A 19,433-nucleotide genomic window follows, 5' to 3' on the forward strand; every position below is an offset into this window, starting at 1 on the left:
TACAAGGATAGAGAGACAGAGAGAGATATACAATTAGAGAGACAAAGAGAGAAAGATAGACAGAGATACATAAAGAGAGGAGGACAGAGATAGAGAGAGAGAAATACACAAGAGGGGAGAGAGAGCTGAAATTTAATAGAGCAACACACCCAAAAGGAAAGAAAAGATGCTTACCTTTAAGGTTAGCCATTGATAAATATTTAATTTTTTCTAGTGGCTGGACCAAAGATAAGAGTGAAATGAGAGACAAAGTAGGGATGCTATGTTGGGTTCTATGAGCCTTGATCTACACAAAATCTGAGACCGACTCACAGCGAAAACTTAAAATGGATTTATAACAACATCAATAAATCCTACAAAACGAATCACCTAGGCACCGATCGCATCTGTAATTATGTCGATCCTCAAGTGAGTCCTCTAGAGCTGCTCATGTGTGTAGCCTCTAGACGTATGCACATGATTCTTGGCACATCGAATCTCCTCCTTCACCCTTGCAAACTCCGTTCACCCTCCGTTGTTGTTGTTACATCGTCCTGATTGCATAGAGAATGGAGAGGAGCTATGGGGAGAAGGGAGAAGATATAGAGAGGGATAAAGAGATAGATTGATATAGAGAGAGAGTTAGAGAGAGTTGGAGAGAGGGAGAGAGAGGGAGAGGGAGAGGAAGAGAGAGAGGGAGAGGGAGAGTGAGGGGAAGAGAGAGATGGAGAGGGATATATATATAGATAAAGAGCAAGAGGGATAGATATATACAAAGAGAGAGAGGGATAGAGATATATATTGAGAGACGGGGCGAGATAGATAGATAGGAAGAGAGAGAGATAGGAAGGGAGAGAGAGATAGATAGATAGGAAGAGAGAGATAGATAAATAGGAATAGAAAGAGAGAGGGAGAGAGATAAATAGGAAGAGAGAGAGAGAGATAGATAGATAGGAAGAGAGAGAGCGTGAGATATATATATAGATAGGAAGAGAGAGAGAGGGAGAGAGATAGATAGATAGGAAGAGAGATGGAGAGAGAGGTAGAGAGATAGATAGATAGACAGAGAGTTAGAGAGTAGGCTTCGGGCATTCGAACAATCGAATTCGAACACCGATCTGCCCTGTTCAAATCCGATCTGAACCCGATCTGAGCATCTGTTTGGATCGGATTGTTCGAACAAGGTCGCTGTTCGGATCGAATGTTCGAATAAGATCCGATTGTTCGAATCGGATCGAATCGAATGTTTGAATCCAGTGCCAGCCAGCGGCCATCCAGCGGCCGCTAGCATCGGCTAGCGGCCGCCCAGCACCGCCAGCGCCGGCCAGCGGCCGCCAGCAACTGCCAGCGGTGCCAGCAACGCTAGAGAGAGTCGCTGGCGGTCGCTGGCGCCGCTGGCCATTTGTTCGAAATTGTTCGAACAAGGTCGAACAAATGGCAATCGAACACGAACGAACCAAATTGTTCATTTTGAAACTTTCGATCGAACACGAACAAAGGGTCTGTTCGATTGAAAGATTCGAACAAATCGTTCGAATCGGCTTTTGTTCGTTGGAATCTGTTGATCAAGATTCGAACGATCCGATCCGATCCCTGATGCCTATTAGAGAGAGTTGTAGAGAGAGAGAGAGAAAGGGAGAGAGAGAAGGAAAGAGAGATAGAAAGAAAGATAGATAGATCGATAGAGAGTTAGAGATAGGAAGAGAGAGAGAGGGAGAGAAGGAGGGAGTGAGGGAGAGAGGGAGGGATAGAGAGAGTTAGAGAGAGTTAGAGAGAGTTAGAGAGAGTTAGAGAGAGGGAGAGAGGGAGAGAGAGAGTTCGAGAGAGGGAGAGAGAGTTAGAGAGAGGGAGAGAGAGAGAGTTAGAGAGAGTTAGAGAGAGGGAGAGAGGGAGACAGAGAGGGAGAGAGGAGAGAGAGAGGGAGAGAGGAGAGAGGGAGAGAGAGGGAGAGAATGGGAGAGAGAGGGAGAGGGAGAGAGGGGGAGAGAGAGGGAGAGGTAGAGAGAGGGAGAGGAGAGAATCAGAAATCTATTTTAAATTTAGAGTTATTAGTTTTTCAGTTTCTTATTTTCACTAATTTGTTCAATATTTTAAATATGAAGTTATAAATGTTTCAGTTTATTCGTTATTTTAATTCGGAAGCCTATTTTACAATTTATTTTCTCCGTTTGTTTTTTTATTTTCTACGATTTATATCATGAGAATGCTTTGGTTCTAAAATCTGATAATATTTTCTTTACATGCTTTTTAAGAAAAAAATATATAGCTGTCCCTCCGTAGACTACACTTTTGACTGGGGAATTGGGGGACTAAATTCATAAAAAACCTGATGAATTTAATAAAAAATACTTTGACCTTGTGTTATATGAAAATAGATTTTTACTCATCGTCTTCTCGCTAGAAACCCTAAACCCTCACTGTTTCTCGCGATTAAGCTTCTTCTCTCTCTGGCTTCGAACTTTGATCCCTTCTAGAGAGAGAAAGAGAAAACGAAGAAGAGAGAGAGGAAATGTGGGCGGCCAGGGCTACTCATCGGCATTTCCGAGCGGCAATTTCTCTTCTTCAAACGAGGTAAATCTTCGTCAATTTTCATCTCTAGATTTCTCGTCAAGTTTCCAGATTCATGCCGGATTTTGATTTCTCAATTTTCGTCTGATTTTTTTCGCAGGAATCTTCTTCCAGGATCGAACATTACGCCGCGTGATTCAATGTCGGGAATTCGATCTGATGAAATTGGCGGTGCTCATGCAATGATGCGTGATCACGTCGGGACGAGGTTCATGTCTGTGGCGCGAGGTACGAGCAGCATGCGCAGCAGGGTGGAGAGGAGGATGAGGAGGGAGACGGGGAGGACGCTGAGGGAGATTCGCCGGGCGAGGAAGTTGAGGAAGAAGCTGATGACCGACGAAGAGAGGCTCATGTACAATCTCAGAAGAGTAAGTTATCCTTAGTTCCAGCATTTTTTTTTGAATCTTGGTTTGATAATTTGGTCGTCTGTTTAGAGTGAATCGCAGAGTTTCTTCATACTCTTTGATTTCTCTCCGGATCAAATAATTGTGCTGGATTTTCTCCAAATTCTCAGACAGTTTACATCTGATCATCGTTATATCTCAAGAGCTCTAGAATGAAACTTTCACATTCGAATAAAAATCTTGAACTGCCCGAATTCCGGCACTTTTTGAAAATGTGGGCAACCGTTTAGATATGAATCGTGGAGCTTCTTCAAGCTATGTGATTTCTCTTCAGATCAAATGCTTGTGTTGAATTTACTCCAAATTCCGTGACAGTTTAAATCCCATCATTGTTATATTTCAAGAGCTCTAGAATGAAACTTTCTAATTCGAATAAAAATCTGACACTGTCCCAAATTCCGGCATTTTCTCTTTAAATTTGCTTTTGAAAATGTGGGCAACCGTTTAGATTTGAATCCCAGAGCTTATTCAAGCTCTTTGATTGCTCGCCAGGTCAAGATTTTTAGTGGAGTTTGCTCCAAATTCTACCAGATTTTAGACCTTACCATCGCTGAGTCTTAAGGGCGCCAGAATCAGGATTTTTAGTGGACCTTGTCTCTAATTCGATGCATTATCTGGATTTGAAAACACCGTCAACTGTTCTGATTTCAGTCTGCGTCTTCCTTCTTCCATTCGATCTCGTAAACATCGAAATCAAGGTCTGCGACTTCTCTTCAGCTCAAAACTTGTGGTGAATTTGCGTCAGATTTATCAGATTTTAGACCTGATCATTGCTGAATCTCAAAATCTCTAGAATCATGTTCTCTAATAAAAAATCTGTTAATCTCCTAAATTCTACCATTTTCTTTAATTTCGATCTGAAAAATGCAGTCTAATGTAAATTTTTAAATTTACATCATCTTCCTGCCGATCTCTTGAACGGTAGGTTCAAACTCTGGCACCAAATTCAATCAGATTTTTAGATCCGACCATCGCTGAAACTCACTTGCACAAACAATTCCTTGGAACTGTTCCATGATTTCGTCTGATCAATCTGGCAACAGGATTCAAGCTCGATGACTTCTCTCGACCAACAATCTCTCCCATGAATTTGCACCGAATTCAATCAAACTTTAGATCCAATCATCGTTGAAACAGTTTCTTCATGGACAATCTCAGAAATTCTTACTTTGGCCATATTAGATCAAATTTTGGATCTGATCACGCTGAAACAGTTTCCTCATTTGGCCGCAGGCGAAGAAGAAGGTGGCTCTGCTGCTCCAGAAGCTGAAGAAGTACGAACTCCCCGAGCTGCCCACTCCTCGCCACGATCCAGAGCTTCTGACGCCAGAGCAACTTCAAGCTTACAAGAAAATTGGATTTAGGAACAAGAACTACGTGCCTGTGGGAGTGAGAGGGGTCTTTGGTGGTGTCGTCCAGAACATGCATCTTCACTGGAAGTTCCATGAAACAGTGCAGGTCTGCTGCGACAACTTCCCCAAGGAAAAGATCAAGGACATGGCTATTATGCTTGCAAGGCTTAGTGGTGGCATCGTTGTGAACATCCATAATGTGAAGACGATCATCATGTTCCGGGGGAGGAACTATCGACAGCCGAAGAACTTGATTCCGATCAACACTCTTACTAAGAGGAAGGTAAGGGATTTGTAATAACCATTCTTTGATATTTATTCATACTATTTTAAAAATTTGTAATAATCTGATTTAAAAAATATGTGGTATCTAAGAAATTCTTTCTTACGTCTGTTTTTTCTTTCTAAGCAAACCTTTACTGACTTTTGCTTCATCATGTGCAACAAATGAAATTTCTTTCTGTAGACTGTTAAAAAGGAATTTTGATTTAATCTTTGATTGATTGACATTATTTTTCGTATCTGTGGTATCTATGAAATGCTTCCCTATGTCTGGGATCAATTTCTTCATTGAAAATTATTTACTCCCTTTCAGCTTCATCATGTGTATTGTTTTGAAGTCATTTCCTCAAAGATGTAAAAACATATGACTTATTTAGTTTCGGTGTTATTTTTTACTTCATATTTGTTCAGGTCTACAGTATCTTAGAATCTAGGTTTAGCCTAAGATTTGAATTGTCTAAAAATGTTAACTCAAAATTTGATATTATTGAAAAATTTGATATTATTGAAAACATCTATTTTGTTTTCCTTCGAAAGTCTTGCCTGTTTGTGGGGATTGTTTTTCTTATAAATTGTTGCTTCCTTCAGTTTCATCGTACATATTGGCTAAAATTTATTCCGTTAAATTTTGTAAAAATTACGATTGATTTATTCTGGTTTCTTCGTCTGTGGTATCTGAGAAATTATTCTGCATGTTGGGAATTAGTTATTCGGAGTCAGCTTATACCTTGTCGGATTATAGAAGTCTTTGAACTGTTCCAAGCAACTCTCCTTCCTTGGATCTGTTCATCTAAAACCATTTTAATCTGCATCATTTTTGTTATCCAAATAATTTTTCTGGCTGAATGACTGAATTACGAATATAATATCATTTTTTTACTTTCAATTTCTTATGCATTTGAATTTTGGCTTTTTGTCGTTTGTAAATACCGTTCCCATTTCAAAAAATGTGAAAACTTTCTGTCTGAGAGAATTCCATAAACTCTCATTTTTTTTGTTCTTACGTCCTTGTTTGTTTTGAGCTCTTAGCGTACCCTCCTTGGCTGTCTCTCTGATCTTCTTCTTTCCCATTCCAGGCATTGTTCAAGGCGCGATTTGAGCAGGCTCTTGAGTCTCAAAAGCTGAACATCAAGAAGCTGGAGCAGGACCTGAGGCGGAAGGGTGTCAACCCAGAAGACCCAGTTGCCCTCGCCAGCATCCAGCGTGTGGCTGCCACCTTCTTCCGTGCTATCGACGAAAAACAGGGAACCCCCTATGTCTTCCGTAAAGACTCAGCTCCTGCTTCAATAGAGAATAAATCTACGGCAGCAACAGATGATGTTGAAAAAGACGAGGTTCCTTCAGAGGACAGTGATCAGGAAGAGCTTGACCGGTTCATCGCCGAGATCGAGGCTGCAGCCGACCGAGAGTTTGAGGAGGAGGAGGCCGCTGAGAAGGAGGAAGCCACGAAGATCAGGTACTGGACCGGGGATGGCAGCAACGAGTCTGGTCGAAACTGGGTTCGGCATACTGCTGATGCTCGGAGATGGAGCGGTGTCGACGAGGATTCAGACAGCTCAGCCGCCGAGGACCTGGATTCGGATGACGAGCTCTTAAATGCCAATGACCCAGAAGAAGATTTCTTAGAGCCGACCAAGCGGAAAGTGGCTAGGGGAGGAGAGGGTGCCAGAGATGGGCCGTCTAGAGAGAGAAAGAACTCTTTTGGAGTGAGAAGAGACAGCCATAGCTTGGATTCAAGATCACCCAAGACAAGGAATAGAGTTCACAGAGGAGTAAGTCGAGGCCAGAAATCTGAAGACGATGATTTTGGGATGTCAGGTAGGCCACATAAGGAGGCATGGGGGTCTGATGATGAGGAAGCTCCTGGCTCTAGAACACCCAAAAGATATGTGTATGATTATCAGAGCAGCAGTGAGGAGGATGAATGATCTAGGAGAGAGAGATCAACTATGTGGCGCATTTCTGGGATCAGATCACCATTAATTCCCTGGCTTAACTTCCAAGGAGCGCTTTTCCATCGTTTGATACTGCGCCAGAGACTTAAAATCAGTGGAGATGGTTATCTCGGCTGAGCTTTTTTTGCTCGCCAGTTGTGACTTTGATTACTGCTGAGCTCTAAAAAATTGGTGCACAGAGGGGGCCCATTGTAGTAATTATTTTGGAAAAATTGAAGTGGGAAACAAGTTTGAGCCCTGAATTTGCTAGCCTTGCCACCAAGTTTTCTGAAGACTAGTGCTATGACTTGAAACATAAAATGCCATGAAGGTTACTTATCGGTGTGTTTTCATTTGGTGAGCTGTCTGGACACAAAATAAATACATTCTGTTGTTCAGATAAAAGCTTGACCTAAATATTATGCTGCATCCATGTAATCCATATTATTATTATTATTATGCCACGTCCAAAAAGACTTTGGTGAAGGACAGTGACAAAAAAAACATTTCAAGTAGGACACATGTTTCTGAGTCATATGTGGCTGCCATGAACGAAATCAGTTCAACTTATTTTCGGAATTAAGTGGTTGACCTGCCAGCATTTGTCAATGGTTTATATCTGTTGGATGTTTCTTGTATAATCCGGTGAATAACTTTGATATGTTCCTTTATTAAGAAGAGGGTTATCAAACACAAACCATTCAAATATATGTTTTTTCAAATGGCATTATAGATTTTTTGGTATTTTAATGGAATATTCCATTATTATATTCACAAACTAAATACTTTTTAAGTTGAAATATTTTTTATGGAAATTTTGAATGTAGTCTTTGTAAATAAAATACCTTTTAAACTCAGAATATATTGTTTCGGATTTGATAGAGATATTAATGTTTTAAGTCGGAACAGAGTTTCCATAAATTAGTTGACGGTTTCATTTGGCTTTCGAATGGATTTTGTGATACCAACTGTTGTTTTTATTCCAATGATCAGCTATCCTAATCAATGCAAAAGGTTTCCCTAATGGGCCAATCCGAGCTGACATTAGCTTTTTCAATGTGGAGAGATACATAGCACAAGAATGAAAAACATGGATTTTATTCATGATAAATAAAATGGAAAACATGGACACATCTCAGAACATAAATAGTATATATTAAAATCAAAATCTAATATGATTTTGAAGTCTGAAATGTTGGTCTATAGGTAAAAAAAAATACTTTGATGTGGCCTTATTAACATATCATGCATTAAATGTAATTTGATGAATCTTTGATCACTCTAAAGATTCCATGACACACTAGTGATCTGCCATGTGGATCAAGAAATGAGAGAGAAAATATTAACGACACAAAATGATCGTAAATAAGAAATTTTATTTTAGCAATATATATAAGATGGAAAATAGCGTAAGATCTGGGATAGAAAATCTGCATAACTAAAACATAAAAAAAAAAGAAAAAAGGATAGATAATTCTTATAAAATTATATAATACCTATTTTCCCGTTTATTTCTCTTACTCTTAAGCGATTATCAAATATTAAGATTTTTCTACCTCATTTATCTACGTAGAATTCAATAATTTATCTACATATCAAAATAGCGATTAAATAATTATATAGATATGTTATATTTTAACATTTAAAGTAGTTTAGTCCACTAGATAGATAGAGAGTAATATAAGATAATAGGAGGATATAAGAGTAATTAAGGGGATAATACTTATGGTGTTTTACATTTATGGTAGATTCGAATGATAGAAATAAGGTTTGTATGAATTGATATATTTTATAAGTATTTTTAATATTTTTAATAAGTTGAAATGAGGAAATTCGTGTAAATTCCCAATGCCTGGAAGATGGTTGTCAAAATGCCTCAAATAGATTGAACTAGGAAACATGATAGAAATCAATCATGAGTTTGATTTTAATAGAATTTAAGCATATGGAGAGGATAAACATAAACAAATCTACCTCATCGAGGTCAAAAAATCTGGTGAATCACCCTGATTCAGGGGGGTGGAGAATGGTGCACCGATTGCTGCGCCCCAGCGTCAGTCTGCGTCCCATCCTGCCTTCCTCTGTGATGGAATGAATCCACATCTGTTATATAACTCCTAAGGCATCTTCTGATGGGAAATGGTAAACCACTTTCCTTCTCTCTCCTGTCTCTCGTCTTTGAGTTTTATCCCCTCTCTCTCACATTCTTTTTTTCTCTCTCTCTTCACTCAACTCCTTGCTTTGACTTTTCTTCTCTGCTCATTCTCTTTCTTTCTAGGCGCCCTCTCATCTTTTTAACCGCCTATAATTATTGACAATTCCACCTTTCTTTTTCTCTCTTTCTCTCCTCTTATAACTTCCAATTTGACTTTTATTATAACCTCTCTCCCTCACCTTTCACCACAACTTTCTCTACGTGGCACCACCCTTCTCTGTTCCATTTTTTCTTCAACCACCATTTTGAATTGACAGTTTATTTTCCTTGTAACTACATGTTTATTTCCCTTTAAAAGGAACATGAGCCTGCTTGTATGAACACTTTTGCCTGAGAATTATTGTGAAGTTGTTTGTGAGAAAAGAGTGATTCATTGGTGATTTTTCTAGCGATAACAGCAACGGATTGTCAACAAAATGACCACGGCGACTTCTCTTCTTCGACATCGTCAACTCCTCTTGGGTTCCTCCGTCCTTTTTCTCCATACTTTAACCCCTCCATCATTCCCCTATCAACTTATCCCCATCATCCCTATCATTGAATACCTTCCTTCATATTAACCCACCATCTTCTCCTAGTTCAACTTGTCTTCGTTCTTCACTTCGCCAATTTTTATGCCTTATTCCATCCAAGTCATCCAATTTCACACTTCACCTCTACCCATTCATTTTACCCATCAACATCCTCTTGTGCTGGTCAAATAACACACTTCCGCTTATCCGTTTTCCCACACCTTCCCCTCTCTTCATTCGCATCCGCTCGTGGAGCTGCAGATCAATGTCAACCAAAGGCCATTCAACATCACAATATTCAAGCTATTGTCTCCCATCCCTGAGGTACCTTGAGACACCTTAACTTTTAATAAAATTATGGTTCATGATAATGGTTAATTTGATCCAGTGATAGTTACTTTAGAACTTCCGGTGTTAAAATTTAGGCGACTATTTTAAATACCATATTTCCATTAGTTAGTACATCAAAGTATTACCAAAGTGTTTTGTTGAATCCCTACTCCATTTACATAGTCCTTTTCTATAGGATTAAACCGAATTCAGATCACCCTCAAGGAACACATCAAACACTATATTTGTATTAGTTTATTAAATTCACAAATCCATTTTCGTGTTCTGTATCACCTTCCTAGGTGTTTGGAGCTGTTGGGGAGGTCTCACGCCTCTCCTCTGGCTCGTCCTGCTGACACCTTGGATCTTGGTCGGGAAATGTGAAGCTAAGGGGCCATCTAGCTGTTTTAAGATCTGGGAAGGTCCCTAATCACTAAAGATGGTTTGAACCAGTCCTAGGGGTCCTCTTAGACTATCAGATGGCCTATGGCAGTCCCCCTTGACCGGAAACCTTCGTCTAGCCAAAAGAGGACGACCAAAGGCACCAATGAAGCAAATGCTCATTGCTAGTGGATGTCCTTTAAAAACGATTAATGACTGCAATTAAATCACAACTGTGGGCCCATTTGATCTTTAGCGTACCCCAAATCCATGTCGACTGCTTCATCATCAGGCCCATTAGCCTCTTTCTCTCTTCTGATTCATTTTTTGACTTACCCCGTCATCTCTGTCAGCCGGCGTGGCTAGTCAGAGGCCTAGAAAAAGATATAACATGAAATGTCCAATCTTCCAAATGAAGATCAAGGGGTCGGAATGAAAACATCAAATGATTTGGCCCATTATTATCCGAGATTTGGGCTTTGTGTGCTTGAAACCATTAATGAGATCTTTCTTAGTTCTTCAAGATTGTGAGCCATTGGTCTGCAAGCATTTTCTCTCTCTTGTTTGCCTGACCTCGTGTGTAGTTGAAAAGAAGTCTGTTGGGTGGATATCCCATATTGATATTTTTTTAGAAAACAGTGTGTCATGTAAATTTCAGGTGCCTAGTCCTCCTTATGTGACCTGGCTTATGTGGGCTCCCTTGCGTGTTCTATGAGGCTTGCTTTGTGGTCTCCTTGATCTTGTGGGATGGTGCTTGCTCGTTGGCACTTGATGGCTCTGTTCGGCTCGAGTGCTATTGTGCTCGCCTAACCGTAGCAGGCTTGATGGTGCCGCGCTTGGCTTGGCGACTGGTAATGGCTGTTATTAAGTACATTTTTTATTCTTTTAATTAAACCTGAAAAAATATGAAATAACATATTAGAGAGAAGAATTAAACTCCAACATATTTTTATCCATTTAAATCAATAGTGTTGAAACATAGTTTTCATGCAAACAAATAAACCCGTAAAAATGTAAAAACTATATTTTAAAAGTATTTTTTTATCCAAATAGCTAAATATTTTTTTAAGGAGAATCCATTCCAAAATGAAAGTAAGATAAATAAAATGATCCAAAAATGGTCTTAAGATTTGTATGTTGTCATCCATCAATACCACATAATTGTTTTGGCCTTTTTAATTCAATTTACATATTTTTACACATTGCAACACTTACACATGTTTGTTATCAAGATTAATATGATTAAATCTAATCTTAGATTGAAATTATTGTTTTTTTTTAATTTAGTGGTATTTTCAAGGATTTTTGTGTTATCGTATTCTTAAATAAATTTAATTTTCTAATGCAGTATACATATCAATCACATTTCATGGGTCACCCACTTATCGTCATCTCATTCATCATTTCTATTATAATATTGATTAGTGAAATTAGATGAGATGCGTATAAAACATAGGATCAAGAGACGTGAAATATAGAGTGAGAGGGTAATTGATAAGTTCAAAAATATGTGTTTATATGTGTCATTATTTTAAGGGTTTTCTGAACTTAATCAATAAAATTTATTTATCCCTTAGTGTTTAATGAAGGGGTCGAACCCAAGGGAGGCGATAGGGAAAATTCACTTTTTAGCGACGTAGGGTTTAAATTCTAATTTTGGTTAAGATGATATCCTTTTTACCCAAATGAAAATTATGCTTGTAAGATATATTCAACTTTATACTTTTTTAGCTCAAATAATATAAATTTAGGGAAATTAATTTTCTAATTCTTCTATCATCAAGCTTCAGATGTATGATTATTAGTTAACAATTTTTGGTAAGAATTACTAAGTAATCTCAGAATTGCCAATTTTTGCTGTTTTATAGAATTTTCTGACATCAAATTTTTGAAGAAATTAATGCTATAGGATAGTTTATATTTTTTGAATTTATTTAAATCTTTTGATGGTTTATATGTATTTTATTATGATTTATTCTACTCCACCATTTGTCATAATCCCATTCACATTCTGATTGTAGACAATAGCTGCTGCGAATCATTTATTAAACCAATGGTTGGCCGCACCAATCGTCAGCCAATCAGACCAAATCTCTTGATTTAATATAATGTGAGGTCAATAAAAATTTTTGGTAATATGTGATCAATATTGTCTGACAGACAACACGTGGCAAGTAAATAATAATTGTTGATGTAATTTGGAATGTCAACCTAACTTGTGAAATCCGCAAGTGCACTTTGATGAAGGGAAGAAAATGCCTCAAATGTGCCGTCAACTACTTTTACTTTAACCCCTTTTCGGGCCCACCTAGAGAAATCTGATTAGAGGAAGGGCTTAATCACAGATTTTCAAGTCAACCATTGACATTTTTGGACAATTCCGAGGAAACTTAGCACTAACAGAACAAAATGGTTTTTAAAGTATGTATTTTGACTCCTGACCCACGAAGACTCTGATGATTTTTAAAGAATTCTCCAACTTCAGAATGCAGTATACATCATTCTACTAGTAATTTCACTATTAATTTTGTTGAATAATGAATAGACACGGCAGACTGTCCGGCCTTAAAACCCCTTCTCTACTACAACGTAAAGACAATCTCTTCCACTCAAACGAGCGACTACCGTAAGACCAACCCACCAGCGGTGCCCCAAACCCCACGTCGCCCCCCTCCCTTCCCACCAATCACCTCTACACGTGGCGCAAGACAAACCAAGCCACGCCACTCACCTCCACTCCACCCGAATTCTCCTTCTTCTTCTTCTTCTTCTTCTTCTTCTTCTTCTTATTATTATTATTGTTTATTATTATTCTTGTGCTTGATACGATGAGCGCCGTGGCCGCCACATGGCAGCCGGCCGGGGGGCTGCAGCGGCGGGGGCGGGCGCGGGCGGCGCTGCAAGCGCCGCTACGCGCGCCAACGGCGCCGGCGGAGACGGAGAGCCTGCGGTCGACGTGGGCGCACCGGGGGTGGGTTGCGGCGGGCTGCACGGCGGTCGGCGCGGCGCTGGCCAAGTCCGCAGCGGCTGCGGTCGCCACGGGCCACCTCGTCGAGCCGGTGGCGGCCGCGGCGGCGGGCTACTTCCTAGCCGACCTGGGCTCGGGGGTCTTCCACTGGGCCATCGACAACTACGGCGACGCGTCCACGCCAGCCGTCGGATCCCAGATCGAGGCCTTCCAAGGCCACCACCGCTTCCCTTGGACGATAACGCGGCGCGAGTTCGCCAACAACTTGCACGCGCTGGGCCGCGCCGTGGCCGCGGCGCTGCTGCCGGTGACCGCCGGCGCGGGCGACGCGGGCGCGCTGGCCTTCGCCGCGTCTTTCGCGGGGTTCGTCATGTTCAGCCAGCAGTTCCACGCGTGGTCGCACACGCCGAAGAGCAGGCTGCCGCCGGCCGTGGTGGCGCTGCAAGACGCCGGGCTGCTGGTTTCTCGGCGCCAGCACGCGTTACACCACCGCGCGCCGTATAACAACAATTACTGCATCGTTAGCGGGGTTTGGAACGAGTTCTTGGACGAGAGCAGCGCGTTTGAGGCGCTGGAGATGGTCATCTTCTTCAGGTTTGGCGTCAGGCCGCGTTCCTGGAGCGAGCCGGAGTCGAATTGGACGGAGGAGAAGGAGAATTTGAGCTGAGCGAACGCTTTGTATAGTAAATAAGAGTTTTGAAGATACCCATTTTTTTCTAGTTGGTGTGTTGGATGAAGCGGGGCGGCTTCGCCTGAGAGAAAGAAAGAAGAATAGGATGTCAAAGGAGAACTTTAACTGGGTTTTATATCCTGTTGGGCGTTTGAGGCGCTGGAGATGATCATCTTCTTCAGGTTTGGCGTCAGGCCGCGTTCGTAGAGCGAGCCGGAGTCGAATTGGAAGGAGAAGGAGGATTTGAGCTGAGCGAACGCTTTGTATAGTAAATAAGAATTTTGAAGATACCCATTTTTTTCTAGTCGGTGTGTTGGATGGGGGCGGCTTCGCCGAAGAGGATGAAATAGAGTTCGGAAAAAAAATTCCGATCGTTCGCGAACATGCGAGCATACGAACGAACATGACCACGAACTAAAAAATTGGTCACGACCATGTTCACAAACATACGAACCGTTCACGAACATGTAAGCTTCTTAATGCATACCGCTAGGTTTTCCTCTCCCCAACCCTCCGCCCAGATTTGCCGAATCGCAATCGCTCTTCCTCTGTTGGATCGACGGATCTTCCTGCTGCACCCAATTTTACGATTTAATCCCTCTTGAAAAATCGGCCGTTCCCCCCTCCTGAAATGTCAATTTGCCGATTGATCACAATCGCTCTTCCTCTATTGGATCGACGGATCTTCCTGCTGCACCCAATTTTGTGATTTAGTCCGTCATGAAAAATCGATTTCTCGATGTATCCCGATCAATGACCCTATGTTTGATCGATTGAGCTTTGAATTAATGTTATTGCTTGTAACCCAGATTTTGTGATTTAATCTGTTCCTCTACTGGACTGATGGATCTTTGAATTTTGTTCTCGTTTCAGACCCTAAATGAAAATTTAACTTAAATAGCTTGTTATTTTCATTAAATAAAAGGTTCCAGATGCAAGTCTCGTTCGTGTTTGTTCGCGAACGAACACGAACAAACACGAACACAATTTTTGTTATGTTTGTTCATCGTCGAACAATGTTCGTTCAACGACAAAACACAAACTTCCCAACCCTACCGATGATAGAAGCATAGGATGTCAAAGGAGAATTTTAACTGTGTTTTTATCTTTTTGGGTGTTTCATGTCAAAGGGTTTTTATCCTTTGGGCTGGACCATTTGTGTTCTATCGAGTTAAGTTGGTTCAGTCAAGCTTCTGTATGGGAATTTGGCCTGGTCTGGAGTGAGACATGGTAATAAAGTGAGTACAGGAGAAGACAGAGAGCAACAGAGAGAAATGATGGAAATATATGTGACCTACAAGCCAATCAAGAATTGTACCTCTAGTTTAATATTGATAAATATAATGTATTTATCATATAATGTGTGTGATGCGTATATTAAAATCCATGAATAATATGTTCATTATAATGTGTGTGTGTGATGTGTGTAATTGAAGTTCATGAATACATGACCTGACTTAGTGAATTAGGATGAGATCATAGTAAAAAACTTAATGGTTTAACTATGGACAGTCTCGCTCGCTCGATTGATGAGTATGGACAGTCCTGTAGCCAATAGTATGGGTGTACTAAAGGTAGATGGTGCATGATCTTTAGTTCAATCAATAAATCTCTAAATGGTTTTATACCAAGTTGTCAACTAGATAGATGCACTTGATCAACATAATCCATAATCAATTCCATCATGGAATATTAAATCAAAGACGGATGTAAAGACCTTTACGCTGATCAAAATCATAATTTACTGGTTTCTCAAGTGAGCACCTTTAAGGCGTTCAAATTGTTGGGTCTAAAAACCTTGGCATGGATCGCATCCATGATTCCTTTGATCCTCGAGCAAGATGAATCGAGCTGCTCATGTGTGTAGTGTTGGGTTCTAGAGGGCTTGATATGGATGAGCACCAAGATTTCATGCAACGGAAGACTCGCATGAATCAAACGCAATCATTAAAATTATTAAACAAATTACCTCGACACGGATCTTCAAATGAATCGCATGGAGCTGCTCATGTGTGCAACCTCTAGAAGCTTCCCCGTGATCTTCAGCACGTCAGATCTCCTCCTTCTCCTTAACGAGCCCTGTTCAATCTCCCTCACCGTTGTTGCACTATCCCAATCGCATCGGGAATGGAGATGAGTCATGGAAAGAAAGGAGAAGAAGAGGAAGGCCCCCGAATAATTCTGGACTATGTGAATTTTGTTCAGAGTCATCTCCTATTTATACTAAGTGGGTATGCTTCATAAAAAATCCCAAGACTTAAGTATATCTTTCGACGTCCAACAGACCATTTGCATGTGACCCTCTAGGCTCACGTATCAATCTAGTTAATGACTCGAGTGGCCTAATAACCTTTATTGGTCTTCAAAATTAATTAACTTTATCATCATATAGATTAATTAATGCTAAATCGATTTAACACAATCGATAGGTTGAGACTCTAACACATGGGGTGTGAAACTACACCTTGTGCTCTATAAGATGCTAGGGGGAGTGTATCAATTCACTCATGGAACCATTTCATCATCGGTTAATGTGTACATATAGCCCTCATCTGCTTGGTGCTACTATGATGACTTAGGATATGGTCAACTGTCAAAACCTAATCTGTCATCCGAGTTAGTACTGATACATTCTAAAATCATCAGATAACTCTTCTCTTATCTTTCACTCACTTGGCCAAGGACTTTATTGCATCCTCCTCCTTAAGCTGTCTCCCCTTTCTACCAAGGGTGGACTATCTAATTTTGACCACTCAATCTCAATCATCTTAGTCAACTTGTTGATGCACCCCAAATAAGACTATTTTGAATACAATGATTAGAGACTCATAGATCATAGTCAAAGTACAAATTTCCATCCACAAGATATCCTTGGTGTCTCATGTCAAAGCACCACTTACACAATTGTGACGTGAATCAACCTGATTGACAAATTTGTACAATACTAGTCAAGGATTCGTACAGATCAATTCGTTGAACTCTTACCACTATAAAGCACCCACAATTTATCCTTAGTGTCTCCACATTAATGGCTATGGGATCGGCCACACTCATCATGTGAGCAGGGCTCGATAGTGCTATTTTATTTGGATACTCGATGTCCTTCTAAAGTATCCTTCAAATAGGAATTTTAGAACACATGCTTAAACACCAGTGATCTATGTATTACGATCTCATCATAATTCACTAACTCTGGTTGTACAATGATAGACTTCATCTAAGCATCATATGTGCACTATAGTGAATATGATGTACAAATGAAATGGAACAATATATCCAATGCGTGGTTGGTTTGCTGGACACATATATTTCCATCACAGATGTCCTCTAATGTTAAGGTTAAATGATCTTGTCTTGATCACAGAATCACATTTATGGACTTGCTAGGAAAGCTTGTAGTCCTGTGTGGAGAGACTTGTGCATTACAATTAAAATATAATCATCCATAAGGTATCTTTAGTGTCTTAAGTCTAAGGACACTTACACAACTATAATGTGAATCAACCTGATTGACAATTGGATATAATACCATCGAGGGATTTATATAGATAAATTTGGTAAGCTCTTTTCATTAAAGGAAACTCACAATCTATCATCAACATCTCCCTACTAATAGATATGGGATCAGACGCACTCATCATATGAGTGAGACTAGACGTTGCGATTATTTTTTGAATACTTTAATATTCTTCTTAAGTATACTTTTAATAGGAATATTTTAAACACAAGTTTAGATACCAATGTTTGCTGCATTATGATGTCATCATAATTCATTGAGTCATTTTATGTGTTTGACTTCAATTATAAGCACCTCACATGCATTACAATGAATAAATTATATTAATGGGTATTAAACAAGATTTTGAATTTTCAGTTGACTTGCAAGCCACATATACTTTTGACTCCTCAAACGCTTAAGATGTCTTATGATGAGCCAATGTACTTAGATTATGATCTATGAGTTCCTATTCATGTAATTCGAAACTATCTTAGCTCCATTACAGCAATAAATTCACGAAGATGATTTAATGATCAAAATGGAAGAGTCCATCCTCGACATGTGAGATACCTCAACAAAAATGGTGTGATGAAGTCCTTAGCAAAGGGAGTATAATATCAAAGTAGATTTCTCTGATATTGTTTGAACCCATCAGTCCAAAATTTCATGATCAGTTAGGGTTTATTAGTTGAACATATACTAAGTTGTCCAGGGAGCTTCAAGCAGATGAGAAACTATGTGTACTCAGTCACCAATTAAAGAAAGGTTCTATGAGTGTGTCACTATACTCCTTAGTATCATCTATAGCAAGAGGTGTTTCTTGACACCCCACCAGCTAGAAACTTAACCTATCAATTGGGTTAAATCAATATGTGATTGATGTTTATAATTCATTTGGAAGGTTAAAAAATGTTGTTGGGCCACTCGGATTGTTAATTACACTAATACATGGGCCTTAGGGTCACATGCAAGTGGTCTTTTGGATGTCAAAAAACATAACTATTTTGAATTTTTTATAAAACATCTTGAGTGTAAATAGGGAAAGGCATTAATGAAATTCATAGAATTGCTTAGGTACCCATGTATCTTGTCCCTTCACCCTTAAATTCCTCTCTACTCTTACTACGCGATTGCAACAACATGACAAGGATACTAGTGCCATAATGAAGATTATCGAGAGGAAGGATGATATTTGATGTGTTGGGTACTGTGTGGATATATCTAAAGGATGCACATGCATAAGCTTAAACTATTTCACTTATGGAATGAAGAATTAGATCATGAATTAGATCCATGCATATGTGATTTTATCATCAATTTGAAAGGTGCATTATGATTTAATTATTTTCTTCAACTTCTTGAATCATTCAGATTTTATCTCAATCAAGAACCTAGAACATAACAACAAATATAAATCAAGATATCAAGATAAAGAAAGATAGAGTGAAAAAACATGGAGTGTACTCACAAGGGAATTGGGAATGAAAACAAACTCTCAAATACAAATAAGTTTAAGTGTATCTTATTTTGTGTTCATATTTTATATTTTGTATGAAAAAACCACAAGCCACTTATATTTTTTTGGATGAATATGACACACTAGAATAATTTCTTCCAAAATGATCAAAATTGAAGATAAATATTTTCATTTTTAAGGCATCCATTTTTTATATGTTAATATTTTTTAACACAACGGAAAATTAAATAAAAAACTGACTTATCCTCTTTTTTACATGTGAAATGGTGAGGATTGTGATTATTTTCTTTGCCCTAACAGCTCTAAGTAGATTGATTTGTGCATTCTAAAGAATTTCATAGAAAACAGAATAATTAAAAAAAAAATTATTTTCATACACTTATATGTTGATGAAGAACCATTTTCACATTATAAACTAATTGGAAGTGAAACCAGAATATCAAACTCACTCAACAAAGTCTTGCATTAATTTAATATAGTGTTAAAACTATTCCTGATATCTTGATGTTGTATTTCCATGGTTGTGTCAAGCTCCAAAATTTTGAAATATTGAATAATCTGCTTGCAAATAAGTATTACTTAAAGCAGATCAATATTAGAGAGAGCATAAATATCCCAATGTTGATACAGCCAGAAAAAAATATTTTAAGAAGATATTGCTGTATATATGTCACAAAGTGGTAGATGAAAATTTTCATTTCAAACGTAAAAGTATGGCCAAGATGGAGTTCATCAATAATAAAATTAGTGACGTTGAGCTTACTTGTCAAATAGTGGTTTAAATATTCTATATAAGGATGTAAAAGGTTGCCAATAAAAAAATTATGTTCCTAAGATATTTTTTCAAGATGACAATACTAAA

At 39.1% G+C, this 19,433-nt stretch overlaps 2 protein-coding genes across 2 annotated transcripts; both read left to right on the forward strand.

Annotated features, from left to right (window-relative positions):
- The first annotated feature begins 2,390 nt into the window (after positions 1-2,390).
- Positions 2,391-7,034, forward strand: LOC144700913 (RNA-binding CRS1 / YhbY (CRM) domain protein). The gene is made up of 4 exons (XM_078572495.1): positions 2,391-2,550; positions 2,648-2,915; positions 4,185-4,586; positions 5,662-7,034. The coding sequence occupies exons 1-4, from the start codon at positions 2,489-2,491 to the stop codon at positions 6,511-6,513; spliced, it is 1,584 nt and encodes a 527-aa protein (XP_078428621.1). The 5' UTR covers positions 2,391-2,488; the 3' UTR covers positions 6,514-7,034.
- Positions 7,035-12,552: 5,518 nt separating this feature from the next.
- On the forward strand, positions 12,553-13,899 carry FADA (fatty acid desaturase A). The gene has a single exon (XM_078572496.1). The coding sequence runs from the start codon at positions 12,786-12,788 to the stop codon at positions 13,590-13,592; it is 807 nt and encodes a 268-aa protein (XP_078428622.1). The 5' UTR covers positions 12,553-12,785; the 3' UTR covers positions 13,593-13,899.
- The last annotated feature ends 5,534 nt before the right edge of the window (positions 13,900-19,433 follow it).

This window comes from Wolffia australiana, chromosome 3 (genome assembly GCF_029677425.1).
Source record: "Wolffia australiana isolate 7733 chromosome 3, ASM2967742v1".
Classification (NCBI taxonomy): Eukaryota; Viridiplantae; Streptophyta; class Magnoliopsida; order Alismatales; family Araceae; genus Wolffia; species Wolffia australiana.

Excerpts from the sequence above, each read along its gene's own strand:
- LOC144700913 (XM_078572495.1), top strand. The coding sequence starts at position 2,489 with ATGTGGGCGGCCAGGGCTACTCATCGGCATTTCCGAGCGGCAATTTCT. Across the intron at positions 2,916-4,184 it reads TCATGTACAATCTCAGAAGA|GCGAAGAAGAAGGTGGCTCT; the intron begins GTAAGTTATCCT and ends ATTTGGCCGCAG. Across the intron at positions 4,587-5,661 it reads ACACTCTTACTAAGAGGAAG|GCATTGTTCAAGGCGCGATT; the intron begins GTAAGGGATTTG and ends TTCCCATTCCAG.
- FADA (XM_078572496.1), top strand. The coding sequence starts at position 12,786 with ATGAGCGCCGTGGCCGCCACATGGCAGCCGGCCGGGGGGCTGCAGCGG.